Source organism: Hyperolius riggenbachi, chromosome 3, assembly GCF_040937935.1.
Source record: "Hyperolius riggenbachi isolate aHypRig1 chromosome 3, aHypRig1.pri, whole genome shotgun sequence".
Lineage (NCBI taxonomy): Eukaryota > Metazoa > Chordata > Amphibia > Anura > Hyperoliidae > Hyperolius > Hyperolius riggenbachi.
Genome location: NC_090648.1, coordinates 232,349,550 through 232,375,538, shown reverse-complemented (window position 1 = coordinate 232,375,538; position 25,989 = coordinate 232,349,550). Strand labels below are relative to the sequence as shown.

General features: G+C 42.2%; 1 protein-coding gene across 1 annotated transcript in view; it reads right to left on the bottom strand.

The window, feature by feature from the left end:
* KCP (kielin cysteine rich BMP regulator) overlaps positions 1–25,989 on the bottom strand; it is a 135,991-nt gene that overhangs the window by 94,919 nt on the left and 15,083 nt on the right. Inside the window, exons 3-6 of the mRNA XM_068275934.1 lie at positions 21,947–22,019; positions 7,696–7,913; positions 3,243–3,426; positions 1,937–2,013 (exon numbers count right to left, since the gene is read on the bottom strand). Coding sequence (XP_068132035.1) covers positions 1,937–2,013; positions 3,243–3,426; positions 7,696–7,913; positions 21,947–22,019 — 552 coding nt within the window. The remainder of the gene's footprint in view (positions 1–1,936; positions 2,014–3,242; positions 3,427–7,695; positions 7,914–21,946; positions 22,020–25,989) is intronic.

Sequence of the window (25,989 nt, the reverse complement as noted above, 5' to 3'; positions counted from 1 at the left end):
CGGACATTCACTCCACTCTAGATGCCGGCAATGGACAGGGCGCGCAGGGAACCCGGCTACTGCTGACATAGCACCGGCTGTACCCGCCCTAGGCTACGGAGCAACTACGTGGATGCAAAAACAACCTTTTCAATTGGTCACGTGAGTCCCGGATGAGATACCGGCTATTGCCTGTTTGGGTATGCGGAGGGCGAACTGCCCCGCATGTAATGAGGAGCATGAATTATGGACATAGAGGCCTATAATACAATTTAAGTGCTAGGACTCTGTGGTCACCTGACCGATACTGGATACAGGAAGCTATACACTAAAGGGCCCGAAGATTAAATACCGGTATAGATTTAAGAGTAGTGCACTCCTTAGATAGCCCTATGCTCTATATCTCAGTGCAGCTATTGTTTTTAAAGGGGTAATTTGGGAATGTTTGCATCTGTGTAATTATTTAATAAATGCCTTTTTGATACTTTGATACTGGGGCTCCCCATTTAATTATTTTTATCACACCTAAACTTATCACACCTAAACTGGGTTTAGGCGTGATAAAGGGCTTTTCACCAGCATGCTAACTGTTTGCACCGCTTTGTGAATCAAGCCCATACTGTATAATGTTAGTGTGGGCTTTGCTTTCTATATTTTCAGCAAACCATGAAGCAATACTGAAGCGAGCTGAAAAAAAAAGTGAGATACCCACCTATGAAGACGGAAGGCTCTGCATCCCATGGAGCCTTCCTGGTCCTCTCTCCGTCCCCTCGCTCCACCCACCGGCCTCAGTGAAATTCTGCATCCCTCCTTGGGCAGCCTTCGGAAGCACTTGCAACCCTGAGTACTTTCAAAGACTGCCACATGCGTACTGTGCAAGCCCGAGACTGGACTCGCACATGGGCAGTACAGATGCATCTGCCTTCGGAAGCACGCAAGGACGTTAGTGCTAATGAGGTCTGCCAAAGAGTCCTGAAGATTCAGAAATTCATCAGGGACAGTTGTGGAAAAGGTTAAGAGAAAGAAGAACAGGTTCCAGACCCTTCCCTCTCCATAGGTGAGTATCTAAATATTGTTTTAGCTATTATTATTACTACTATTATTATTATTATTATTCAGCTTCAGTATTAAAGGACTACCATCGTAGATTTAATGGCATTTCAATAAAGTCATAATTAACATGGGTAGCATACCAGTGTATGTATATATATATATATATATATATATATATATATATATATATATACACATACACGTGTTTTTTTTATATAGGAAAGCTGGTGTATTACTATAGCTTAACAAAATTGACTTTAATTTGTGATAGTGGTCCTTTAATGTGGCCACACACGATGCACTAAAATTATTGATTTGACAATGAACAGTTGTACAGAAAAATCAAAAGGGTTTTTTTAATTCGTTTGATGAATCTTATTGAATTTCCAAGGTTTTTTTTATATATAAAAATTGATTGGAAGTAGTGTATTTTCTGACCAATTTCTTGGTAAAATAAATGGTTGAAGATAGATTTCTATAAATATATAAATCTATAAATTTCTTGATTTCTAGGCCCAAGCAATATTTTCAGAGCTTACAAATATCTTTTCCCTTATTGTGAAAATATTTAATGTGTGTGTGATACATTAGCCAGTTTTTTTCAAAAGTTATAGTCAATCAGAAAATTGATTGTAATTCTCCTAAATTGAAAAGAAATATAAAAAATGGTGTCATGTGTGGCCACCTTTAGATAGGTCTGTGCCTGAGGTATGCCAGTCTGAAAGTGCCGTTTGGTATACCAAGTGGACTCTTCTGATAGCATTACAATTCAGCTTTATACATTTTTATTATTTCAATCATGATTCAAATTATGAATAAAACACTTTTTTTTGGTTTGTTATGTACAGTATATTTTTCTTAATTATCAACATAATAAAGCAATACAGAGAAAAATATGGCTTACCTGACACACACAGGAAGAACAGGAGCCCACAGAGAATGTCTCTTTGTTACTGTATAGTCTCCCTTCATGCGTGCAAGCTATAAGGCAGAAATCACAGTGTTTGCCACATATAATAGACTGCTTATATTATATGTGCAGGGCTTATTTGCTATTCAGAATAGGACTGGGTTGTACAATGCTACATATATACATGGAAGGTCAGAATGAAGGGCCAAATTGGCCATGTGACAGCTATCATATTTCCCAGAGGCACTGACTGGAGTGGGGTTTTAGGATGATATGGGACATTTTAGATTATTTAGACTATGTGGCCTTTCTTTATGGTTTTTCTAAATTGTTTATAGTAAACATTTTGTTTACAAAAATATAATATACTGTTAATGAACTGGCAGTGGTACCTGCATAGCCATTACTGCCATTTTTACTTGCTAACCTTTGGTGATATCGATTTCTGAAAACCGGTGCTCTGACATCCCTAGGCTACTACTTCCTGATTGCCAATTTGCCACACACAAATATTTAGGTCATACTGTACTATTAGGAAGCCAAATCTATGATGTAGCCGTCAATGTTGTCTGATCACTTCCTAGAAGGCAGTTTCAAAAGTGGCTGCGCTTTATTAAACAAGGCAGTAGACAGAATCAGAGTCTGATTCAAAATGCCCTGCTTTTATTAAACAAATTGATACAACTTTTATCATGGATACAAGAAAGGTTTCTTTATTTTCTTGTTAACGGAATCATCCATCTCAGTCTGCAGTCAACTATTATTTTCTTGCAACCATAGCAACAGTCTACTGTAGAGAGAACAGTCCTTGACCTTGTTTTTTTCTCCTTCTGTGGGGACAGGAAGTAGAAAATTAACTTAGTATCCCAAGCTAAAATCCTTAGCTTTCTGCAGTTTCATTGACATGGGAAATGAAGATCCATATCTAAGAGGATATGTTCAGCCATGTCTCTGTGCTGATCATGTGAAGCCACTCTGAGCTACCTTTGCTTCTCACCAGCTGACTACAAGCACCTGTCCCACCAGTTCAGACACAGAAGCAAAAGAAAGAGATTGCTCTTGTAGTCTTTAAGCTGTAGTTAAATCTCAAAATGATTTCTCAGCAACAAAGTCTGCACATTAATAAATTAGATAATGTAAATGGGAAACTTTTTACTTCAGCTTAATCCGAGTACTAGAAGCATTTACAGAAAGTATACATATTAGATCACAAGTCAATATGTTCAGGAAACTTCTATCTAGACATGATGTTCCATTCATCCTATCACTTAAAATTTTAAACACAGAAAAAAGAACTCACACAGACATTGTGGCCAGTCCTTGCGCAGTGAACACTTGATAGAGCCTCCCACGCATACACAGATGTTACATGTGTCCTTTTTCCATGTCTCGCTGTCCTGATACTCTTTTCCTTCCCAAAAACATGAAGGACGGCGACATTCACAGCTCTCCAAAACTTTGACCCTGGCCTGTAAGTCAGCGTTCTGTGGAGATCAGCTTATATTAGGTTATTCTCAAACCCCAATATGTCACAAAACAAACATTCTGAAACAAGTTCTTGGTTGACCTGCAATAATGAATTTCGTAAAATCTTTTACTGTGATTTTTTTTTTCATTTAAAGGACCAATAAAACTATGGTGAAATTAAACTTTGATTATATTAAAGTGTACCTGAGATGAATGATTAGGGCCAATTTATACTTACCTGGGACTTCCTCCAGCCCCATGAGGCCCATTGGCTCCCTCGCCATCCTCCCCGGCTGCTCCGCTCTCCCAGGATTGGCTTCTGTGTCTGCCAAAGTCTGGGCCAGCGCTCTGCACCTGCACAGTACTACTGCACAGGTGCAGACTGATCCCAGCTGCAGGAGCATGACTGGGGGCATGCACAAGGCCAGGCCGCATAGGGGCAGAACACAGCGACTTTGGCAGATACTGGGGGTGATCATGGGAGAACGGAGCGGCCAGGGGGATGGCGAGAGAGTCCACAGTGATCATGGGGCTGGAGGAAGTCCAAGTAAGTATAATTTGGCCCTAATCCTTCATCTGAGGTTCCCTTTAACTTCCTTCGAGTTAATCCCGAGTCAGGCTCTGGACGGAAATCTGCAGCTCGGAGCGGTAATCCCATGCCTGAGTGAGTTATATGCAGAAGCTGCTGCAGATCTCTCTGTGATATGTTTTTTTTTTCTTGTTTTTAGGGTTTAAAAGCTTGTGAAAAAATTGCATGGCTTTTAGACCCTAGATCTGGAAATAATCATAACGCCTGGGAGGTTAAAGAGCTATTCAGACCGTTCATGAGGTCTCTGATATAATACAGAGGTGTTCTCATGAATCGTTACACTACACAGTACATATACAATGTTAGAATGGGTGCTGTACTGGTCATACTTGACACTTACTATGGGGAGTGGTGGTCGGATTAGATTTTTACATGGGTTCCCGTGGTGTGCAGTTCACATGTTATTAGCTAAAGAAAAATGACTTTTTGAGTATGTGTATATATTCATTACAAAAAAATAGACATATCAAACATTGGTAGCAAAATAAAACTATTCCATCATTAACAGACAAATGGTGAACTTGCTGAAAAACAAGTATAGTCAAAAACCCTGGTAAATTATACAGAGAAGATCATACATTGTAGGCTCCTGTTATCTGCATATTGCATGCAGAGATTATTATGTATTTATATAGCCCTTACTTATATGCAGTGCTGTACTGTGTATATAGTCCCATCACCAAAGGCCCGTTTCCACTAGAGCGAATCTTCATGCGTTTTCTGCATGCAGATTCACATAGCCAATAATAGTCAATGGGCCTGTTTCCACTTGTCAGGAAAACTGAGCGGTTTACTGTGCAGGAAAAATCTGCATAGCAGAGCCATCAGAGGCACACTAGCCAAGGCTAGTGTGCGATTCGCATGTAATGTAATTAATAGGAAATTCGCATGTGTTTTTTCTATGCAAATTTTCATGCAAATTCGCATATACGTTTTCGTGTAAAATCAATGTAAAAGTATAAGCATTGATATAGTTAAAATCGCATACCTACAAAGATACACGAAAACTCATGCGAGTTCGCATGAAAATTTCATACAAACGCATGCGAATTCACATCCGCATGCAAATTCGTTTATGCTTTTTCCCGAAAAGAAATCGCACCGTACTAGAAGAAACAGGCCCTGACTGGTTCTCAGAGCAGCAGCTTGCTACTGCACATTTCCTTTCCACAGAGCAGACCAAAATGCTCTATTTGGCACCCACTGTTACTTACATGCAGGGGTGCAGCTTGGCCCAAGAAAACCAAGCAGCTGCTTGGGGCCTCACCCACAGCAGGGGCATCCTCAGCTGTCAGGGTCGCCCTGTCTGTGACTCGCTTGGACATCACTTACACCCCTGCTTACATGTAGCTTCTATTGCCTTGTGCATGTAACTTATACTACGAAGGGCCTGAATTCCCTAATAAGAGCGGTCCCAATGTCTTCATCGGCCCCATCTATCACATGACATTGTACATTGAACACCAAAGGTAAAATATGTTTATCCTCTCTACAGCCTGAAAAGGCTAAATGGCTTCCAGGAGTACAGTAAGTGTAATGCCAGATACTTCAAGAACTGCAGGGGCATAAGCTGTATGGTGCATACTTTTTCAATGCTTGTAGCTAGTATGTTTTACTTAGCTTCGGCTCTCATCATATTGGGTATGAGTACCCAAGGGGGAATTTATGTTGGACTCAGGGGGTGTTTGAAATGATCATGTTATTACAGGCCCTTTTGAGTAAGAAAAAATTGAGATCTTATATAAATAAACCTAAATGAGTATTGTAATGAAAAACATAAATGAATATCTGAAAATCATTCATACAAAATTATAGAGTACTCCTAAGTAATGGGTATGCATCTGGTAGTACTTACACTAATGCTACCCACAACAGGGGATACTTGCCTAACACTGTCATTCATGAAAGCGGTATGAAATGTAATAATTCTGAGAAACACTGTGTCCTTAATTATCAGCTCATTGCAATCTGTCTGACACCAGGAATGTTAAGTGTGGAAATGAACATTTATCTGCATTACTAAAACCAGTCCCCTGGGAACTTCTTTATCAGTTCAGGCCTTTGGACATCCTGACACAAAGCAACTAAGCATAAGAATAACACTTCATGTCTTGCATTTAAGAAAAGATAACTATACATTCTGTTTTACTAAGGGTTCCCAAAGGACCTTCCACAACGTGCATTGTGGGTACATATTGCAGACCTCTTTCCCAACATACTTGGAATGATAAGTCTGCAAACTATCATGTAGGCACTACTTCAATACTGTGTTGAGATGGCTGGTTGGTCTTTGCTACACAAGTACCCTGGACTAATTACATTGATGCAACAGAGAATTTGAAAAAGCGTTAAAAAAGGGGTTACTTATTTTTGTGGTAAACCCATTTGCATCTCTACTAGCTAAAACGACATAGGGCAGATCAGCTAATTCTAAAGTCACAGCGTGAGCCAGTTGATACAATAGAGTATCTTTATATTACACGGATAAGTAATGCTAGCCTTCCAGCTAATTACAAATGCCTGTGTATACCCCAGGCTTCCCTGGAATGTACCATTCTGAGGAAATATTGAAGGGGTGCCTTTGAGTCTTTTCCAATGACCTTAATGATCGATTTTGCACACCCTGTAACTCCAAAATGTAATTGCTCATTCAGATTCTTAAGTTGATAGTCTTATTTCAGAAAGAGATCTGTGTGTTGGCAATCTCTACGCTTCTCTCAGTTCAAGTTTATCAATTTGGAAATTATCTTAACAGCTGTGCAAAAGAAATGTACCTCTCTGCTTCTTTAAGGTCACAGTTTAGGCTCACTGAGTACAGTGATGAAGAAGGTTTTGTCAGTCTCAGCAGATGAATTATTTATATATCTATCACCCTGACAGTGCTAATGGGAAATCTACCAACTAGCAATACATTATGGAAAGCATGAAAACTTTAGGCAGGGCTTGCACTTGACTGTTTCTCATGTGTTTTACTGCATGTATTAAATTTGCATTAGAACTTATAAGTCAAAAGCCCTGTTCACATCTAATGCGTTTTTTTTGCATGTGGACAACACACAACCTGCTGCATAACTTCACCCACCATGTGTATTCTCTCATTAGCAAGCTACTGTGGCAGGCTTGGATTTGTCTCACATGAGCCTATAGGCACAGATGTCTTGGCACCTTAGAGTTTGCCTTCCATGAACCTACAAACCCCCATCAAACTGCACCCCAAATGTGTTAGCTGGCCCCGCTAACCCCTGGTCACTTCTCCCTTAGTTCCCTTGCCTGGCATAGGTAGCTGCATATGCCCCTTATTATTAGGTAGGCAGAAGTACCCTCAGTATTAAGTAGCTAGAGGTGCCCCCAAGTATTAGGTAGCTGGAGCCTGGTGCCCCTGACAGAAGGGAGATCTCATCAATGGAATGCAGAGAGCAGTAACCTCTCATTTGCACTCGGCATAGAGAAGTAGGGAGAGAGACACTCAGGGAGGGGAGTGAGCCGCCTTTCCATCATCAGGCGCCTGTAGGCACTTGCCTACAGTGCCTTATGATAAATCCGTCCTTGACTGTGTTGTAACACAGATGAACGCTCATAGTGTATGAAAATTCCTGTGCAAAAAAAGCATGTTTTCTGTGCAGACAAGCGTGAACATGATTGAAGGCAGTGTTCATTGCACTCCCAACAGCTTCCTTGTAAAAGAGGACCCACTGACCTGAACCTTCACCATATCGAGCATGTTGGTCAGGCCCTGCACAATGTCCTCCAGCCTTCGGATTCTTTCTTCCTGAGTGAGTAGAGTAGTAGGAACTTCACCCTGCTGCTGCTGGTAGTGGTGTGTGTCAGAGATATCTGGTGCTCTGGGCTGCCTCTGTGCATCTTTATCATCCATGTGTCGCTCCTCTGGCAAGGAGAAAGGGACAGGCAGCGAGTCTGAGGGAACACAGTGCACATGAAGTGTTACACTTGTAATACCATACCTCATAACTTTCTGGCATGAGAAAGAGGGGCATATTTCAGTGATCAACTCAGGCAAAAGACACATCCCCTAGCATCCTTCTAGTCACGCATGCTAACAATAATTCTTAAGCAAGACATTTTACATCTTTAAAATCCCACTGGTTCTTTCTATTATCATGCTCTTCCCATAATATTAGCATTATAAAAAAAAACAAAAAAAAAAAAACAATCTTTTAGTGGGTTAACACAAGTTTCCCACAACACAAATGCTAATTTTTGGTTGATGAATACATTTAGAGGGACAACTCTGGAAGAAAGATGGACAGGGTCTGTGGTGGGATGTAGTTTCCCAAAGTGGGGCTGAAGGACAGTTGGGAGTTATGTAATACTAAAATCAGGGGACGAGGGATAACCACATGGCCTCAGAACCACAGCAGACGTTTTTATTAGGGTCACCTTTTTGTAGTAGTGCAGTGCACAGATTCTACTACTACCCTTTTACACATGGATCAGTTTTATACCTATTTTATAAACAACCAAGGCCTGCTACTTTGCATTCTTTATCACTTTTCTTCTTTTCCCTTCAAATAGCCAATCAAGTTAAAAAATGCAGTTATAGAGAACCCGAGCTGGGTTTGAACAATGTGATCTGCATAGTGAGGCTGGATCTGCCTATACAGCCCAGCCTCTGTTGGTTTTCCAAACCCCCCTAAGGTCCCCCTGCACTCTGCAATCCCTGATAACTCACAGCCGTGCTGTCGACACACAGCGTGTCGCAGCGGCTGTGTTTTTCTCTATAGTGTCAGTCTGCTGCTCTCCCCACCTCTTGCAGAACTCCGGTCCCCACCTGCCTCCCTTCCCTCCTCGCTGATTAGAGGGAAGGGAGGGGGCAGGGACCGGAGCTCTGCAGGAGGCAGGGGAGCAGCCGAGACTGACACTACAGATGTAAACACAGCCGCACAGCGGGGCTGTGATCTATGTCTGATTTCAGAGTGCAGGGGGACATTAGGGGGGTTTGGAATACCAACAGAGGCTGGGCTGTATAGGCAGATCCAGCCTCTGTATTCAGATCACATTCTTCAAACACACCTCGGGTTCTCTTTAAATCTGATCTTAACATTTTTTATGATTAGTGTTTACAGAGGATTGAACTTCATCTCATTCAGTATCAGATATCTCCTTTCCCATGAGAAATCTTTACCTTTTCTCAAATACTGTATATACTCGCATATAAGCCGACCCGCGTATAAGCCAAGGTACTCACTTTTCCCTCAGGAACCAGGAAAAGGTGACTCTGTATAAGCCTTCTCCCCAGTACCCAGATGTGCCTCCCAGTATAAGTCATTCCTTCACTGCTGTGTCTCAAGACGCCACTAGATGGCGCCATAGATATGAGACATAGCGATTGCCACACAGGAAGAACACCTGATGATTGCACCGCTGACAGGCTGCTTGCATGCCAGGGGACACAGGCCATCTTGAGCAACGCACTCTGCACACCATGTTGCAGGGAATGTGGGACACGGACATAGCAGGGAGCCAGCTGGCAAGAGCAGGATCACTAGTACAAGATCCTTATGCTCCTCTGCCAGTAACAAAACCTGCTCCACCATCCGTTCCAATCTACTGACTCGCATATAAACCGAGGGGGTAACTTTTTAACACGTTTGTTGTGCTTATATGCAAGTATAGGGACATCTGTGAGGCTGATACTGTGATGAAACGCCTCCCACGGTGTGATGTCAGGGCCATGGCCCTGACAGTTTCCTATTTATGAACCTTGTTGCATTGTGGGAAATCTCACATTCTTAGGCAGTTGAAGCTCTACGTTTTTTTCCGTCACTTTGCAATGTGTTGTATGCAATGGTATCCCCACTTATGTCTCCATTTTAGCATATGATTTGACAGATGAAAACAAAACCTATATTTATGTACATGCACACCCATGCATTATCCAGTGCCTGTGTTTTCCACTGGTCATCAACAATTTCTGAGTCCTAATTTCTCCTTATTGCATATTTAAAGGAAGCAAAGTGCTTGTTTACATATGCAGAGAAGTTAATGGTAGTGTAGAATGGGTCTTTTCTGGCCCTGAAGGGGTTTCCATGTCATTATGAAGACTATCCAGGCTCCTCACATACCCCCTGACCTCACTGCAGTTACCAACAGTGTTGATACCTCAAGAGAGACAGTACAGATTACTGTGAGTGCCGAGGAAACAGCACACACTGTAGAGCTTTGTTATTGCAGTAGACAGGAGACATGCTGCTATACACAGACTGAGGAAGGGGGGCTCACATCGTTCAGACAAACCACTCGAAGCAATCATGGCATTATGGTAGTCTGATATGTCACTAACTGGTGCCCTTCATACTTATTCTAGTGGCTTAATGCTAATGGTCTTGTAATATTTAAACCAGGCAGCCTTGTGATAAGGTTTTCATTACTTTTTCCAACTTATAAAACTTTGTGATGGAATTCAATAATCTGTTTTGGAATGTTGTTAACATTGACATTTGACTGTAAAGTCCTGAGAAGAGGCAGTTTTTGGAATTCTCATCAAATTCATCAATTATTTGCTAGTGTGTGGTTTATATAAACTTCAAGGACATAGACAAAAGTAAGGCAAATGCAGAAAAAATAATAATAACATTTTAGCAAACGATCTTAGTATAATGTAATAACAGTCCAGATGATGTTAAACAGTTAGGCAGGATTCCTATCTGTAACAGTTCTTGGTTAATAATGTATCATCAGAGCATTATATTCCACTGTACGAAGCGGATGTATAACAGTCCGTCCCACACTACTTTATGTGTATTTAACCGTAACACCAACATCCTGAAGGGAGCTGGGGGCAATGAAAGGTCTGGGGATGAGGCAACAAGTAAGAAACCTGATTGATGTGGGAAGTAGGCGGCACAGAGGACCTGGTCTTTTTTTGGAGAATGATGGGGTCTCCGACTCTTTTTAAATAGGGCACTGAAGCATAACCTAAAAAGCCTGGTCCAGAATATAGAGAAAGCATAGTGGCGATATAGATAAATGTGGCCAACGGGATGTACAATGGCAAAGAAGGACAATGGGAAGAAGTTTATTTATAAATGCTTAATAAATCTCAATAGCCTACAAGCCATCTTTATAGGAATGCAATGCACAGCTTCATACAATAGAGTACAAAGAGTTCAGTTGTTTTTTACAAAGGCACATTTTCTGGTTGGTTAAATGGGTTATTTGAGTTTAGTGTATTCTGTCGTTCTGAAATATTGTTTTGGTTCATGTAATACAGCAAAAATGAATCTACTATTATTTTGTAAAAAATGTTAATTACATCACATTAAACCAATCCACCATAATATCAAGTTTCAGAGGAGTGACAGCAGTAACTACTATTTTCAGCTGCACAGACCAAATATATAATGTTGTAGAATAAAGTGCTTAGCTTATAAGCTGGACAGTGTACTGGTAAGGATGTGGGATTTTACGCCTTTCGACCAGAGTTCGGATCCCATTTCAAGCCAGTGTACGTAAAACAGTAAGGAATCTTTGGTCAAGGCTTTCTAGGCCTCAGCTGCTATACCTTGCACCTCCAAGGCCTGGGTGTAACCGAAGTCGGTCAGGTGTTATTTCTTCACCTCCCATTCAAGCGTGGACTCGCCACATAGGGTGAAGGTCGTGGTGATAGATTGGGACATAGCAGCTGAAAGAAAGCAGGAGATCTGCCAGGCATTACACAGGTATACTTTAAGGTTCTTTAAAGGAATACTTAAGTGTCCTAAAAAAAATGACTTGTACTCACCCGGGGCTCCCCTCAGCCCCCTGCAGCTGAACGGTGCCCTCACCGTGTCTCCCCAATGCAGCTGGACTCGCCGGCGGCCACTTCCGGCTTGGCCGTCACCGGCCGACAGGCTGGGAACGCAGCTGATTAGCCGCGTTCCCGGCCGCAATAGCATTAAAGAAGGCGCTATTGCGGCCGGGAACGCGGCTAATCCCAGCCTGTCGGCCAATGACGGCGAAACCGGAAGTGGCCGCCGGCGAGTCCAGCTGCATCGGAGAGACACGGCGAGGGCACCGTTCAGCTGCAGGGGGCTGAGGGGAGCCCCGGGTGAGTACAAGTCATTTTCTTTAGGACACTTAAGTATTCCTTTAAAGAACCTTAAAGTATACCTGTGTAATGCCTGGCAGATCTCCTGCTTTCTTTCAGCTGCTATGTCCCAATCTATCACCACGACCTTCACCCTATGTGGCGAGTCCACGCTTGAATGGGAGGTGAAGAAATAACACCTGACCGACTTCGGTTACACCCAGGCCTTGGAGGTGCAAGGTATAGCAGCTGAGGCCTAGAAAGCCAGAGTACCACCAGAACAAACAAGACTATGCAGCTGGGTGATATTAGAGAGTGGAAGAGGTTACACAGATCACCCTAGGATTTATGGACAAGGGAGCAAGATTGCTCAGAGCAACCGCAGCTCTGAGTTTCCGATAACCGCCACAAATAAACAAGACAAAATGGTTGCTCAGGGCGACCACAGCCCTGAGCCTCTGATGCCCTGCACAATGAGTAACAAGACAGACAACACACAGACAAACGGAATGCTTGCCAGCAAACCAGACACAATGGTTGCTCAGAGCGACCGCAGCTCTGAGCCTCTTATTAAGTAACAAGACAGACAATAGACAGACAGACTGAATGCTTGCCAATCTAATCGCTGCCCCAGCGATAGCAAGCATCCACACTGACTTGGACAAGACAAACAGGTAGGAGCGTAACTAATAGCAACTGCTGCTACAGTCACGTCCACAGGAACAGAGCATGCAGAAATACTACTAGTCACCAACGTGGGGAAGGCAGTTCCCCACTAACAGGAAGATAAGACATCACTGTACCCCTGTGGGTGCAGTGAACGTCCAGGCAGGCAACAACTCAGGCAAGCTGTACGCTATGTCGGGCGAGGTCTGGAATGAGAGGCAGGCTTTTCTATGGACGTCAGCCAATGGGAACAGACATGCAAATTCCCACACAGCTGAATGGTAATCATGCTATCCTGTGCTACACTGATTGAAAGCTGCAAGCTGCCAGTGAATGGAAAAGATTCTCATTACAAATGCATGCCAAATTATGCAACCACATGCATGTATGAAATCCACAGCTGTCTGGCTGCAGTTCATCTGCAGCCAGCCATAGGCGGACTCATGACAACATCCTGGGCTACTCTGAACTGCAGAGTGATTGCAAATAGCAATGACTCTCATTGCAAATGCAAACAAAACCAAGCAACCAAATGCAGGTAGAGAAATCAAAACTCAGGTCTCAGGGATCCTTACAACCTGAGACCAAAGTTGTCTCCAGTTCTTTACTTACCCTGGGCTTCCTACAGCCCGCTTGAGGCTGCTCGATCCCTCACCGTCTCCCTGGGCTGCTCCTGTCTCCCGCTGGACAGTCCGGTACTGTGGCCAAGTCACACTATGTCACACATGTGCAACCCGGCCACTTGAGCTCCTGTAGCCAGTGCAGTAGTTACTTTTAAGTTGTGACCTCTTTAGTCTCAGGTTTCCTTTAACGGAAATCTGTAGTGAGAGCAATATGAAAGATACCATCTTCGCCCTCGATTTTAATACATAAAACTTGATTTCCTGCTGATCATTGGGCTTCAGTAATGTCTCACACCAGCAGAAAGCAAGGAGAGCGTTAAGTCACACTTGAGTCTGAATTCTAGATCTGCTTACTTGTTGTGAGTCAGTGATTCAGAAAGTATGAGAGAAAGAAGATCAGCATGAAGGGATAAAGTTGTGAAAGTCCAAATTCCTCTTACTGCAAGTTATCTCTCAGCAATACAAGTATAAATGTAACACTGTGTGCTCATCAGTGACATAGTGTAAAGTTCAGATTCCTAGCAATTGGCTTACAGATCATTCATAAGGGGCTCTCAGGTAATTCTGATGTTGTTCAGCATTTCCTTTTGTAATGGTTACTGCTGCTGTTTGCGTCCCACTGGAGAAAATTTACCTTATTAAATTTTATGGAACAGCCACTGCTATAATGTATGGGCCCGTTTTCACTGCTATTTGGGAAGCGATGTGATCACCGCATTGCATCCTGCCACGGGAACTTCAGGTTGTTGTCCGAACAACCAGATGTGGCATAACGCGGCTTCCTGTTAGCGGCAATGGGGAATCGGATGCGTGCCGTAGACATCTGCAGCATGCTATCCATAATTTCCCCCGCACCTCATCGCGCCGGGAAATTCAAGTCAATGGAAACTGTTCCATTCATTTACATTAGCGGCGGTTTAATTGCGGTACGACGCGATGATTGCACTGCACCACATGTAGTGGAAACAGATGCTGAATCAGAATTGCAAGAGAGAAACAAAAAAATAAAACTGATAGAAGCTCATACTCAAACAATACCATCATTTTATTTTCTAGTGCTTGCTTTGTAGGAGACATTAAAGGTGGCCATACACTTATAGATTTGCAGCAGATTTAAACATCAGATAGATTTCTGTCAGATGCCTGTCAAGTCGAATCTGACAGGAATCTGATGTGTGCCACACACTAGGAACAGATTTCCAATAGATTTCAGAATGAAATCTATTGGCAATCGATCTAAATACATTATTGCACCATTAGATCCAATGCAACTCTGTGGGCCATCGATCTGCTGCCAGCAGCAGATCGACCTAGATTTTCCATTCTGTCAGATAGATCAAATCGATTGAAATCAATCGAAATTGGCTGATCAAATCGATCGAATGGGGAATTTGGTAGAATTGATTTCTGATCGATCGATGGCTGAAATCGACCAGTGTATGGGCCCCTTTACACTCATGAGACTAGGAGGAGAAAATCCTCACCACCAGGGACAAGACAATAATAACAATCCAAGACAACATAATGATGCTCTACCTCCCACAGCACTGGTAGCATCATTGCCAACACTATGCCCTCTTCACGTGCAAGGTAGATGGTCAAAAACAACTAAAGCCAAAAGCTCAGCACAGGAGCCAGGCAACTGGCATTATTTATAAGGGGGTGAAGATGGCAGCATCCATATTACTCTAACTTCAGGTTTCCTGTAAAGTAAACCAGAGATCAACAAATCTAAAGAATCCATACTTACCCGGGGATTCCTCCAGCCCCATAAGCACATGCGAGTCCCTCGCTGTCCTCCAACAGTCTGCCGTTCAGCCGTGATCAGCCCCAGTAACTGGCTCAGTCACGTCAGTCCGGGTCTACTACTCATGCACAGTAGGTCCGTGCATGCACAGAAGACCCAGACTGGACCCGACTCAGCCTGTTACCAGGGCTGATCACAGCTGAACGGCAGACTGCGGGAGGAAGGCGAGGGACTCACATGTGCTTGTGGAGCTGGAGGAAGCCCCAGCTAAGTATCAGTTTTTTAGATGTGTTGATATCTGGTACAGTTTAAGACTTCCATGCCTCTCCAGTAGGAATAAATGATCCAGCAAACCTGGACTGGCTTTTTAAAACTATGTAGTCAATTAAATTAAGCAGTAAAAGATTGCAGCTCTTGGCATATCAAAACATTGTGGAGATGCTGAATAGTTGAGTTCTTAAGAATATATATTTTTTATAAAGCCCTGACTGTCCTAGCTTTATTACAAAGTACATTCAAAAGAAGACACAAGGAACACAGGACTATTTCACATTGATTGCCCTGCGACTGCTGGTCGCAGGCTATTGGTAAATCGCTGGTGCAGTGTCTCACTATGGGATCATTCACACTGCAGTGTTTACAATTGGGTAGTGTTCGCAAAAGCGCTCCATATAGTGCTTTGGTAGCTATTGCAAAAAATTGCACTGAAATTGCCACAAAAAATAGCAGTTGCAAACGTTTAGTGTGAAACAGCCCTAAGAGAGGACACACATCCTTTTGGAGAGTAATTGTTACAAGAAAGTATATAATTGAATTCATGAGGTTACAGAAAGCAGCAAAAATGGTTGCCATTTACAGTGTGTAGTTCCCACACTCATATGTATTAAGCAAGCTATTTATACAGACGGAATTGTAACTTGGCACTTTTACACCTGTGCACTCTTCTGTAAATGGTCTTTATAATCTATTTTAAGATGCTGGTTATGGAATGCCTTTGCACCTGCTCCAGGAGGCAGTAGCCACCCTTAAAGACATTCCTGTGAAATATCACATTTTTATGCCAACGCAGATAATTCAAAACATCTGCAAATTCCATATTTTCTGTCAGCATAACTCTCGCTAGGCAAAGTTACAACCAAAATCTCTTATTGTTTTTTATTAGAAAAAAAGGTATTTTATTATTCTTACTACTTTGATCAGACAGTCCTGGTTTCTCTAAGCCCCCTTAGCCAAGATAACAACATAATCCTCCCCCATTCTATTACCACCAGGACACGAATGTGGGTGTTGGGAACAGTCCATTGTCTCTCAATGTTGGGGACTTGAGGAACATTCAGCATGAGACACAGCTACAGTGATTGAATGTATAATATTTTGCCCCCTCTCACAGCCAATATAATGATCGGCAACTGAGGAGCTGGAGGAAAGGTGGATGAAATTAGCAGCAGAGTTCAGTATGGATTGTAGAGTCACCAGTTTTTGGTATGCTACATAGTAGAATAATGCAGTAGTTGAAACTGGATAGGATTAGGGCCTGCACAAAATGTAAGCATTGCATTTTTGTGATTTATCCATGCTGAAGTTGACCATATTGTTTTTTTTTTTTCTGAACTCTGGCTAGTGTCTTATTCCTGGTTAATATGTACTTATGTTCCTTTCTTTTGCATGCAATGGGCCCAATCCAATTCACTTTTTCTCCAAAGTTTTCTCCTAGAATACAATGTCCATATTCTGTATACAATAACTTTTCATTTTGCAATTCAAAAAGTACCAAAAAGTAGATGAAAAAGGACTGTCAAAATTATTATGAGTATTTTTTTTGCTTGCCGGTGGCTTAAAAGGGAAGTTTATTGATAAGAGGTGAAATATCACCTAGGAGACAATGTAGGTGAAAAAGTATATTGGATCGGGCCCAATTTTTCCATACTACAGATGGCACTTAATCCCACAATGCTTTGTTAAAGAGAATCTGTATTGTTAAAATCGCACAAAAGTAAACATACCAGTGCGTTAGGGGACATCTCCTATTACCCTCTGTCACAATTTCGCCGCTCCCCGCCGCATTAAAAGTGGTTAAAAACAGTTTTAAAAAGTTTGTTTATAAACAAACAAAATGGCCACCAAAACAGGAAGTAGGTTGATGTACAGTATGTCCACACATAGAAAATACATCCATACACAAGCAGGCTGTATACAGCCTTCCTTTTGAATCTCAAGAGATCATTTTTGTGTTTCTTTCCCCCCTGCAGTTCTCATGCACTGAAGGTTCAGGCTGCTCTTTTCTTCCTGCAAACAGCTTTGCCCTTGTCTGTAACTCCTCAGTATGTGAAAGCCCAGCCAGCTCAGAGGAGGATTTATCCAGCTTCTAAAAGATAAGAGAGAAGAGAGAAGCTGCTCTAATCCTAAATAACACACAGGCAGTGTGCATAGAGGGGCCTGGAAGGGGGAGTTCATAGCAGAACCACAACACTGAAGAACTTGGCAGCCTTCCAGACACAGGCTGACAAGTCTGACAGAGGAAAGATACACTGATTTATTACAGAGACTGTGATAGTAGAAAGTGCTGCAGTAAGCCAGAGCACATTAGAATCACTTTTGGAACTTGTAGGATGATAAAAAACAGGATGCAATTTTTGTTACGGAGTCTCTTTAAGGCAGCCCACTTCAAGGTGAACCTTAGTCCAACTATTTAAGGAGTAAGACCTGAATTCTAAATTGTGCCAGTCCCTTCTTTTCTCATATCATATTCTCATATCACATGACTAGAAATGTTGAAAGCTGGCCAATAAAAGCAGCGTATGAAGGAGGAAGTGCATACACAATTTATGACTTTCCTGAGTCTCACTCTGTTAGTAGTCGGACACATATCCCGATTTCGTTAAATCCAAATACTGTTTTAATCAATCAGCTCTCTAGCAAAGCATTGATGTGGCCCTACTCTATGTTCACATTCCCATACCCCTCCCTTCCCTGTGGAGACCCACACGGCCCGGTGGGCCATATGCCAGGGGTCATATAAAATGTGTGGCACTATGACCTTTCCATAGCACTATAGTCACCATGACTCCCCATTCATAAAAAGTGTGGTCCCAACAATACTTTCTCTGGAGGAGGGAGTCCTGTATTGAACAAAGACTAAGAGACCCCCCCTTCATGGCCTTAGCCCCCCTGTAGCTGCCGGAGCTACTACCCCTATAATTACACCTCTGGTTTCACTACAGTTTTATTAGCACATTAATACACTGGTGGCATCATAGAATATGAACATCCAATAAAATCAATGCTCACAAGCAGAGGTTTCTATTGAGCACAGAGATGTCTTTAGAGTTGAGCTGAAATTTTCGTAATTTCGCATTACTATAATTACGCATGCGAAATTTGCGATTACGATGCGAAATTAGCGTAGCGAAATTGCCATTAAAATCGTAATTGAAAATACCGTAAGCGTAATTTTCAACGCGAAATTTCGCGTTTCGGGCATGCCGTAATTTCGCATTAAACGCTACCGTAATTTCGCGTTAAACCGTAACGCTCCGTATAATATAAAAAAGCCGCCGACTTTAAGGGTTAATAGCAAAGCCCCCTTAAATGCTAAGAGCCTCAAATTTGGAGAATATATTAAGGAGATCAGGAGGAATAAGAGGAAAATTTTTTTTTTCAAAAAGACCTTATAGTTTTTGAGAAAATCGATGTTAAAGTTTCAAAGTAAAAATGTATACATTTAAAAACCCGCCGACTTTAACGGTTAATAGCAAAGCCTGCTTAAAGTTTAGGAACACCAAATTCCTAGGGTATATTAAGGGGATCAGTGGGAATAAGAGGAAAAATTTTTTTTTCAAAAAGACCTTATAGTTTTTGAGAAAATCGATTTTTAAGTTTCAAGGGCAAAAATGTCTTTTAAATGCGGAAAATGTCAGTTTTTTTTGCACAAGTAACAATAGTGTATTATTTTCATAGATTCCCCCAAGTGGGAAGAGTTTTACTTACTTCGTTCTGAGTGTGGGAAATATAAAAAAAAAACGACGTGGGGTCCCCCCTCCCAGACCTCTTTAACCCCTTGTCCCCCATGCAGGACATTTCCGAGGATATTGCGAGGGATCATTTATTTAAAGGGACAGGTAAGTATTAATGGTTAATTAAGAATATTAAAGGACTTTTTTCGTGGTTATGTTTTTTGTTCAATTAAAATACTTTTTCTAAGTGTCTGTGTGTTTATTTACTTTAACTCTTAAAGGAAATGGGTATGGGGTACAAGTACCTCTATACTCATTTCTCCTGGGAGGGGGGGTGGGCATCTGGGGGACCCCTTTTTAAAGGGGACTCCCAGATTCCACCATGAACCTCCCCCCCCAGGAAATCGCGGCCTCCACCTCCACCGCCCATCGGAGGTGGAGAAGAGCCCCTTGTCCTTGGATTGGACAAGGGCTCGGAGGGGGAGGGGAAAGCTTGGCTGCCCCTCCCCTTCCGAGACCCCCCAATCCATGGACCATGCGGGCTGGTATAGTCAGGGTGCGGAGCCCCACGCGGCCGGTGCTCCGCATTCTGGCTATCCCAGCCTGCATGGGGGACAAGGGGTTAAAGAGGTCTGGGAGGGGGGACCCCACGTCGTTTTTTTTTTATATTTCCCACACTCAGAACGAAGTAAGTAAAACTCTTCCCACTTGGGGGAATCTATGAAAATAATACACTATTGTTACCTGTGCAAAAAAAACTGACATTTTCCGCATTTAAAAGACATTTTCGCCCTTGAAACTTAAAAATCGATTTTCTCAAAAACTATAAGGTCTTTTTGAAAAAAAAAATTTTCCTCTTATTCCCACTGATCCCCTTAATATACCCTGGGAATTTGGTGTTCCTAAACTTTAAGCAGGCTTTGCTATTAACCGTTAAAGTCGGCGGGTTTTTAAATGTTTACATTTTTCCTTTGAAACTTTAACATCGATTTTCTCAAAAACTATAAGGTCTTTTTGAAAAAAAAAAATTTCCTCTTATTCCTCCTGATCTCCTTAATATATTCTCCAAATTTGAGGCTCTTAGCATTTAAGGGGGCTTTGCTATTAACCCTTAAAGTCGGCGGCTTTTTTATATTATACGGAGCGTTACGGTTTAAGTTTAACGCGAAATTACGGTAGCGTTTAATGCGAAATTACGGCATGATACAACTGTAATACGAAAATTACGCGAAAATTACGCTTACGCGAAATTTCGCAAAATCCTTCTTCATTACGATTATGTACTTACGGCCATAATCGTAATTACACTAATTACGCGAAATTTCGCAAAATCGTAATTAGGTCATTACGCTCATCTCTAGATGTCTTATAACATTTATGAAAAGCACAGATATGTCTTATAACTAGAGTTGGGCCGAACCTCCGATTTTAGGTTCGCGAACCGGGTTCGCGAACTTCCGCGGAAGGTTCGGTTCGCGTTAAAGTTCGCGAACCGCAATAGACTTCAATGGGGATGCGAACTTTGAAAAAAAAAAATAATTATGCTGGCCACAAAAGTGATGGAAAAGATGTTTCAAGGGGTCTAACACCTGGAGGGGGGCATGGCGGAGTGGGATACACGCCAAAAGTCCCCAGGAAAAATCTGGATTTGACGAAAAGCAGCGTTTTAAGGGCAGAAATCACATTGAATGCTAAATGACAGGCCTAAAGTGCTTTAAAACATCTTGCATGTGTATACATCAATCAGGTAGTGTAATTAAGGTACTGCTTCACACTGACACACCAAACTCCACTGAACAGAACAGGTATGCAGTGGCGGGTTCACTAAACAGGTATACAGTGGCGGGTCCACTGAACAGAACAGGTATGCAGTGGCGGGTTCACAGAACAGGTATGCAGTGGCAGCAGGATCACTGAACAGGTATGCAGTGGTAGGTGGGTTCACAGAACAGGTATGCAGTGGTGGGTTCACAGAACAGGTATGCAGTGGCAGGATCACTGAACAGGTATGCAGTGGTGGTGGGTGGGTTCACAGAACAAGTATGCAGTGGCAGGATCACTGAACAGGTATGCAGTGGTGGGTGGGTTCACAGAACAGGTATGCAGTGGCAGCAGGATCACTGAACAGGTATGCAGTGGTGGGTGGGTTCACAGAACAGGTATGCAGTGGCAGGATTACTGAACAGGTATGCAGTGGTGGTGGGTGGGTTCACAGAACAGGTATGCAGTGGCAGGATCACTGAACAGGTATGCAGTGGCAGGATCACAGTACAGGTATGCAGTGGGCTGAGGGCTCACTGAACAGAACAGGTATGCAGCCAGGAAGAAGTTAAGCCTAACTAATCTTTCCCTATATGAGAGACTGCAGCAGCTCGCCCTACTCTCACTAATGCAGGCACACGAGTGGCCGTAATGGCCGCCGCTGCCTGCCTTATATAAGGGGGGTGGGGCTCCAGGGGCTAGTGTAGCCTAATTGGCTACACTGGGCCTGCTGACTGTGATGTAGAGGGTCAAAGTTGACCCTCAGGTGTATTATGGGGCGAACCGAACTTCTTCCGCAAAACGTTCGCGTGCGGTACCCGCACGCGAACCACCTAAGTTCGCGCGAACCACGTTCGCCGGCGAACCGTTCGGCCCAACTCTACTTATAACATTTATGAAACAAAACAGAACAATTTGCTGTGAATAGGCTACAGCCCTCCAAGTTATGAAGAATGTTTAAGTCTAGGTCATGTTCTCTGGGTCCTTACATCAGAGTCCAATCTGCCATACCCTTACCAATTCTGAACAGAACATTATAGTACTGCAGGATGCACACTTTCCAAACCATTGCAAGTCACTAATGATATTTCTTGTAAAATGTTCTAACCATTTAAAAGTGTTATTAGTAAACACACAATTAAGTAATAAATTACCGGTAATAGGTTGCTCACCTGATCGATTTTCACAGTGCCATGGTCTGCGGGAAAATCCAGTTGGAGAGATTTCAGCTGTCTGCCAGTAGCCCTTGAGGAAGAGGAGATAATTATTTCCGCAAAGAGCTTACTTTCTCATGAGATTCCACAAACTGTTCAGTAACATTGACTGAAGATGTTAATCAGAAAATTACAATGCCTGGCATATCTGTGTGTGGCAATGCTATCTCAGTTACTGAAACTGGCAAACTTCCACAGCACAAGCCTTCTTCTGCTTTGTGCTCGAAAAATGTAAAGAGCAAATATCTGTAAAACCAATGCATAAACTATCATACGATATAAAGATTCTCTTTGGTCCTGTGTAGAGGCTGTCATTAGACTAATCTGTGCTTATTATTGTGCTACCTCCTCTAGCCATATCAATGAAACACTTGTCTCTGCTAAATCATATAACCACATGGTAATCATTGAACTGTAGGTGGATGGTAATAGCAGAAATCAGGGAATATTGTACATCTGTACTGCTATAAATATAATATGAACGCAGGCAGTTGACTATCCTTTGAAATACTACATTTAGGTAAGTTTACACTGAAATTATTACGCAGTAATACCAGAGAAAGCTAGCCACACTATTCAGCTGCAGGCAACTGGTATTTTTAAAAAGGAAACATCCATATCCCTCTCAGTTTAGGTTCCCTTTAAATGGACACGTTAAGAAAGATCATTTAATTACAACAGTTTTCAATAATATTCAATTATTTCATTAAAGTTTTGACAGTACTGAAACAATTTATCTATAAATATTTAAAGTTTCAGTGTAAATTCTAGCACCAGACTTTATTGTAACTTATATTCGGAAGTCATGGGCATACCTGAATCCTCCATTGTACTTAGAATGAGCATATTGGTTTATGTTTTGTATTTGCAGATATGTTTAACGTAATATGTTTATATGAACTTGTGAAACATTACCACTGGTTCTGTCTCATGCAGTAAGATACTGACCAAATAGCTAAAACCCAAATGATGGTTTCTTCTCCTAAATTAACTCCCAAGTGAGTATCTTCTGTAAACTGTCTCCTGCACTATCATTTGATCTATCTGAATTGTAAAGGGGCCCATACACTGGTCGATTTCAGCCATCGATTAATCAAATCTAAAGAATCAATAAATCGATCAAAAATCGATTCTATTGAATCAGCCGATTGATGGATTTGATCTATCTGACAGGATGGAAAATCTAGGTCGATGGCCCATAGAGTTGCATTGGATCTAATGATTCAATAATGCATTTAGATCGATTCCCAATAGATTTCCAGTAGATTTAATCCTGAAGTCTATTGGAAATATTTTTCTATATTGTGGCACACCTCAGATTCCTGTCAGATTCAACTTGGCAGGCATCTGACCGAAATCTATCTGATGGTCGAATCTGCTGCAGATCTATAAGTGTATGGCCACCTTAAATAGCCATCTGTGAAACTCAAACTGTTGCTGATATACAGCTTTATGAATTCACTACAGCTTTGGCCTGCAGTGAACCCCAAACTTGGAAATTGCCCTTAAGGACCCCCTAGTCAGTTTTCAGTACCAAGACCCTGGTTGCTCTTTGGCCCATTCTCCTCCCAAAATCAATGCATAGGTTGGTAGAAAAGTCTGGCTATCCAATATACTTACTGGGCTCCAAAAGCAGGCTTCCAGTACACTTCTTGCATTCATCTCTCTTTGCCAGCATATGTTGATTGATGGGAGAAGGAGGAGTACATGAGACAGAAAAGAGCCTGCTAAGGAAGGTTGGTAAGTATACCATACGCTCTACACTTCTCTGATGACCTCTGCATTGCAACGGCAGCACTAGGGCTGCATCTGAAACAATGCAGGATATTATGGATGCACATTACATAATGGATTGCTTGATTGCTGCTCTATATGTACTAAGGAATAATTATTGCTGCACTTAACTAACTGGGAGCACTAGGGAGCATTCTGCCTGCATGCACTATAAATAATAGAGAATTATTTAGTTGCATTTCACATACTGGGACAATTAGGGCTACAGTACATGTACTGGGAGGTATTATGACTTCAGTAATATAGTTGAATGTAGTACTGTTAGGTTTCCTAATCCTATAGGATTTCCACGTGTTCATTAATATTTTGAGTTTCATGAGTAGTGCTGGGTAATCAAAGATTCTAGGCAGATAAATCCCTAAATATTCCTTCAGCTATATTAACCACTTTATCCACCACTACAGTATATCTACGTCCTCTGTGACTTCATCTAAGCCACGAGTCAGTAGATATACGTCTTGTAGCAGAAGCAGTGCTGTGCAGGATTGGGCTTGCTCCTGTGCACATTTCTGGCACTATCTAATGCAGCACTAATTGGTTGATTTTTACCATTAACCTCCTTGGCGGTAATCCCGAGCTGAGCTTGGGCTATGCCGCCGCGAAAGATTGCTCAGGCCCTGCTGGGCCGATTTGCATAATTTTTTTTTTCAAACATGCAGCGAGCACTTTGCTAGCTGCGTGTTTGTTGCGATCGCTGCCACTCGCCGCCGATCCGCCGCTACCCGCCGCGAAAGAGGGCCCCCCCGCAGACCCCTTGCGCAGCCTGGCCAATCACCGCCAGGCTGCGCTATGGGGTGGATCGGGACATCCCCTGACGTCACGACGTCAAAGACGTCATCGCGGTCGTCGCCATGGCGACGAGGAAGCCCATACAGGAAATCCCGTTCAGAACGGGATTTCCTGTTGGGATTATGAGCCGGCGGCGATCGAAGCATACGGGCGGACGCCGCAGGGAGGGGGAAGCATGTAGCTAGCGCTAGACTAGCTACATATTTAAAAAAAAATTAGGCAAAAAAAACCCTCCCGCGGCCGTGTGCCGCAATAAATCATAACGCCAGGGAGGTTAAAAATACTTTTATTTTCTCAGTTCATAGTGAAAAATACACTCTGTAGCATTATTTCAGTATCTAATATCTTTACCATAAATTGTGACAGGAACATAATCTAAGTTTTGTGATAAGCGGTAAGAATAGCCAAAAATGTGTGTTTTTTATCTACAGTAGCACTTTTTATTTTTAACTGGAATTTGTAAAACTGAGAAATAATGTGTTTTTTCTATTTATTTCCTCTTTTTCCCATTAAAATTCATAGAAAACAAAATTGTTTGAGGGAAAAAATGGCATACAATGAAAGCATAGTTTGTCTTGAAAAAAACAATATGTATTTCATTTCTGTGTCATAAGTAGGGATAAAGTTATTTCCGATTAAATAAGGACATAGCTAAACTGTCAAAACTGCTCTGGTCCATAAGTGGGAAACAAGTTCTGAATACGAATAATTACTGAGTCTGTAACGATTAATAATGGAGAGGGCTTCTAATTTTGTTAGGTTGACTTTTGACCCAGATGTCTCAGAAAACTCATGAAAGATCTTAAGTATGTGAAAGGAATTAGTGGCTTGGTCAGAAACAGCAAAATGTCATCTGCGTATAGACTTATTTTAAACTTTTTGCATGTGTTGAGTATCCAGTGATGTCTGCATTTGATTGGATTGATACAGAGATGGGTGCCACTGCCAGCAAAAAGTAGGAATGATACGGGACATCCCTGGGGCTTAATTTAGTAATTCGGAAGGGGAGAGATAGCTGGGAAAATACTGTGTGTGTGCGTGTGTGTGTGAGTGTGTGGTGCGTGTGTTGTGTGTGGTGCGTGTGTGTGTGTGGTGCATGTGTGTGTTTGTGTGTGGTGCGTGTGTGTGGTGCGTGTGTTGTGTGTGTGGTGCGTGTGTGTGTGTGGGGCGTGTGTGTGTTTGTGTGTGGTGCGTGTGTGTGTGTGTGTGTGTGTGTGTGGTTTCCAGAGTATCCAATAGGTATGTTTTCACTTCTTTCATTTCTTTCATTTCTCCAGGACTAGGGCTAGATAGCCCCATCTTACATTGTCAATGTATTTTCAATGACAAGGCCAATTATCAGAACTTATTTGTTTCTGGTTTGCATCTCAGAATTATATACCATGTATAAATTATCAGCACCTCGGATAAAAACTTGT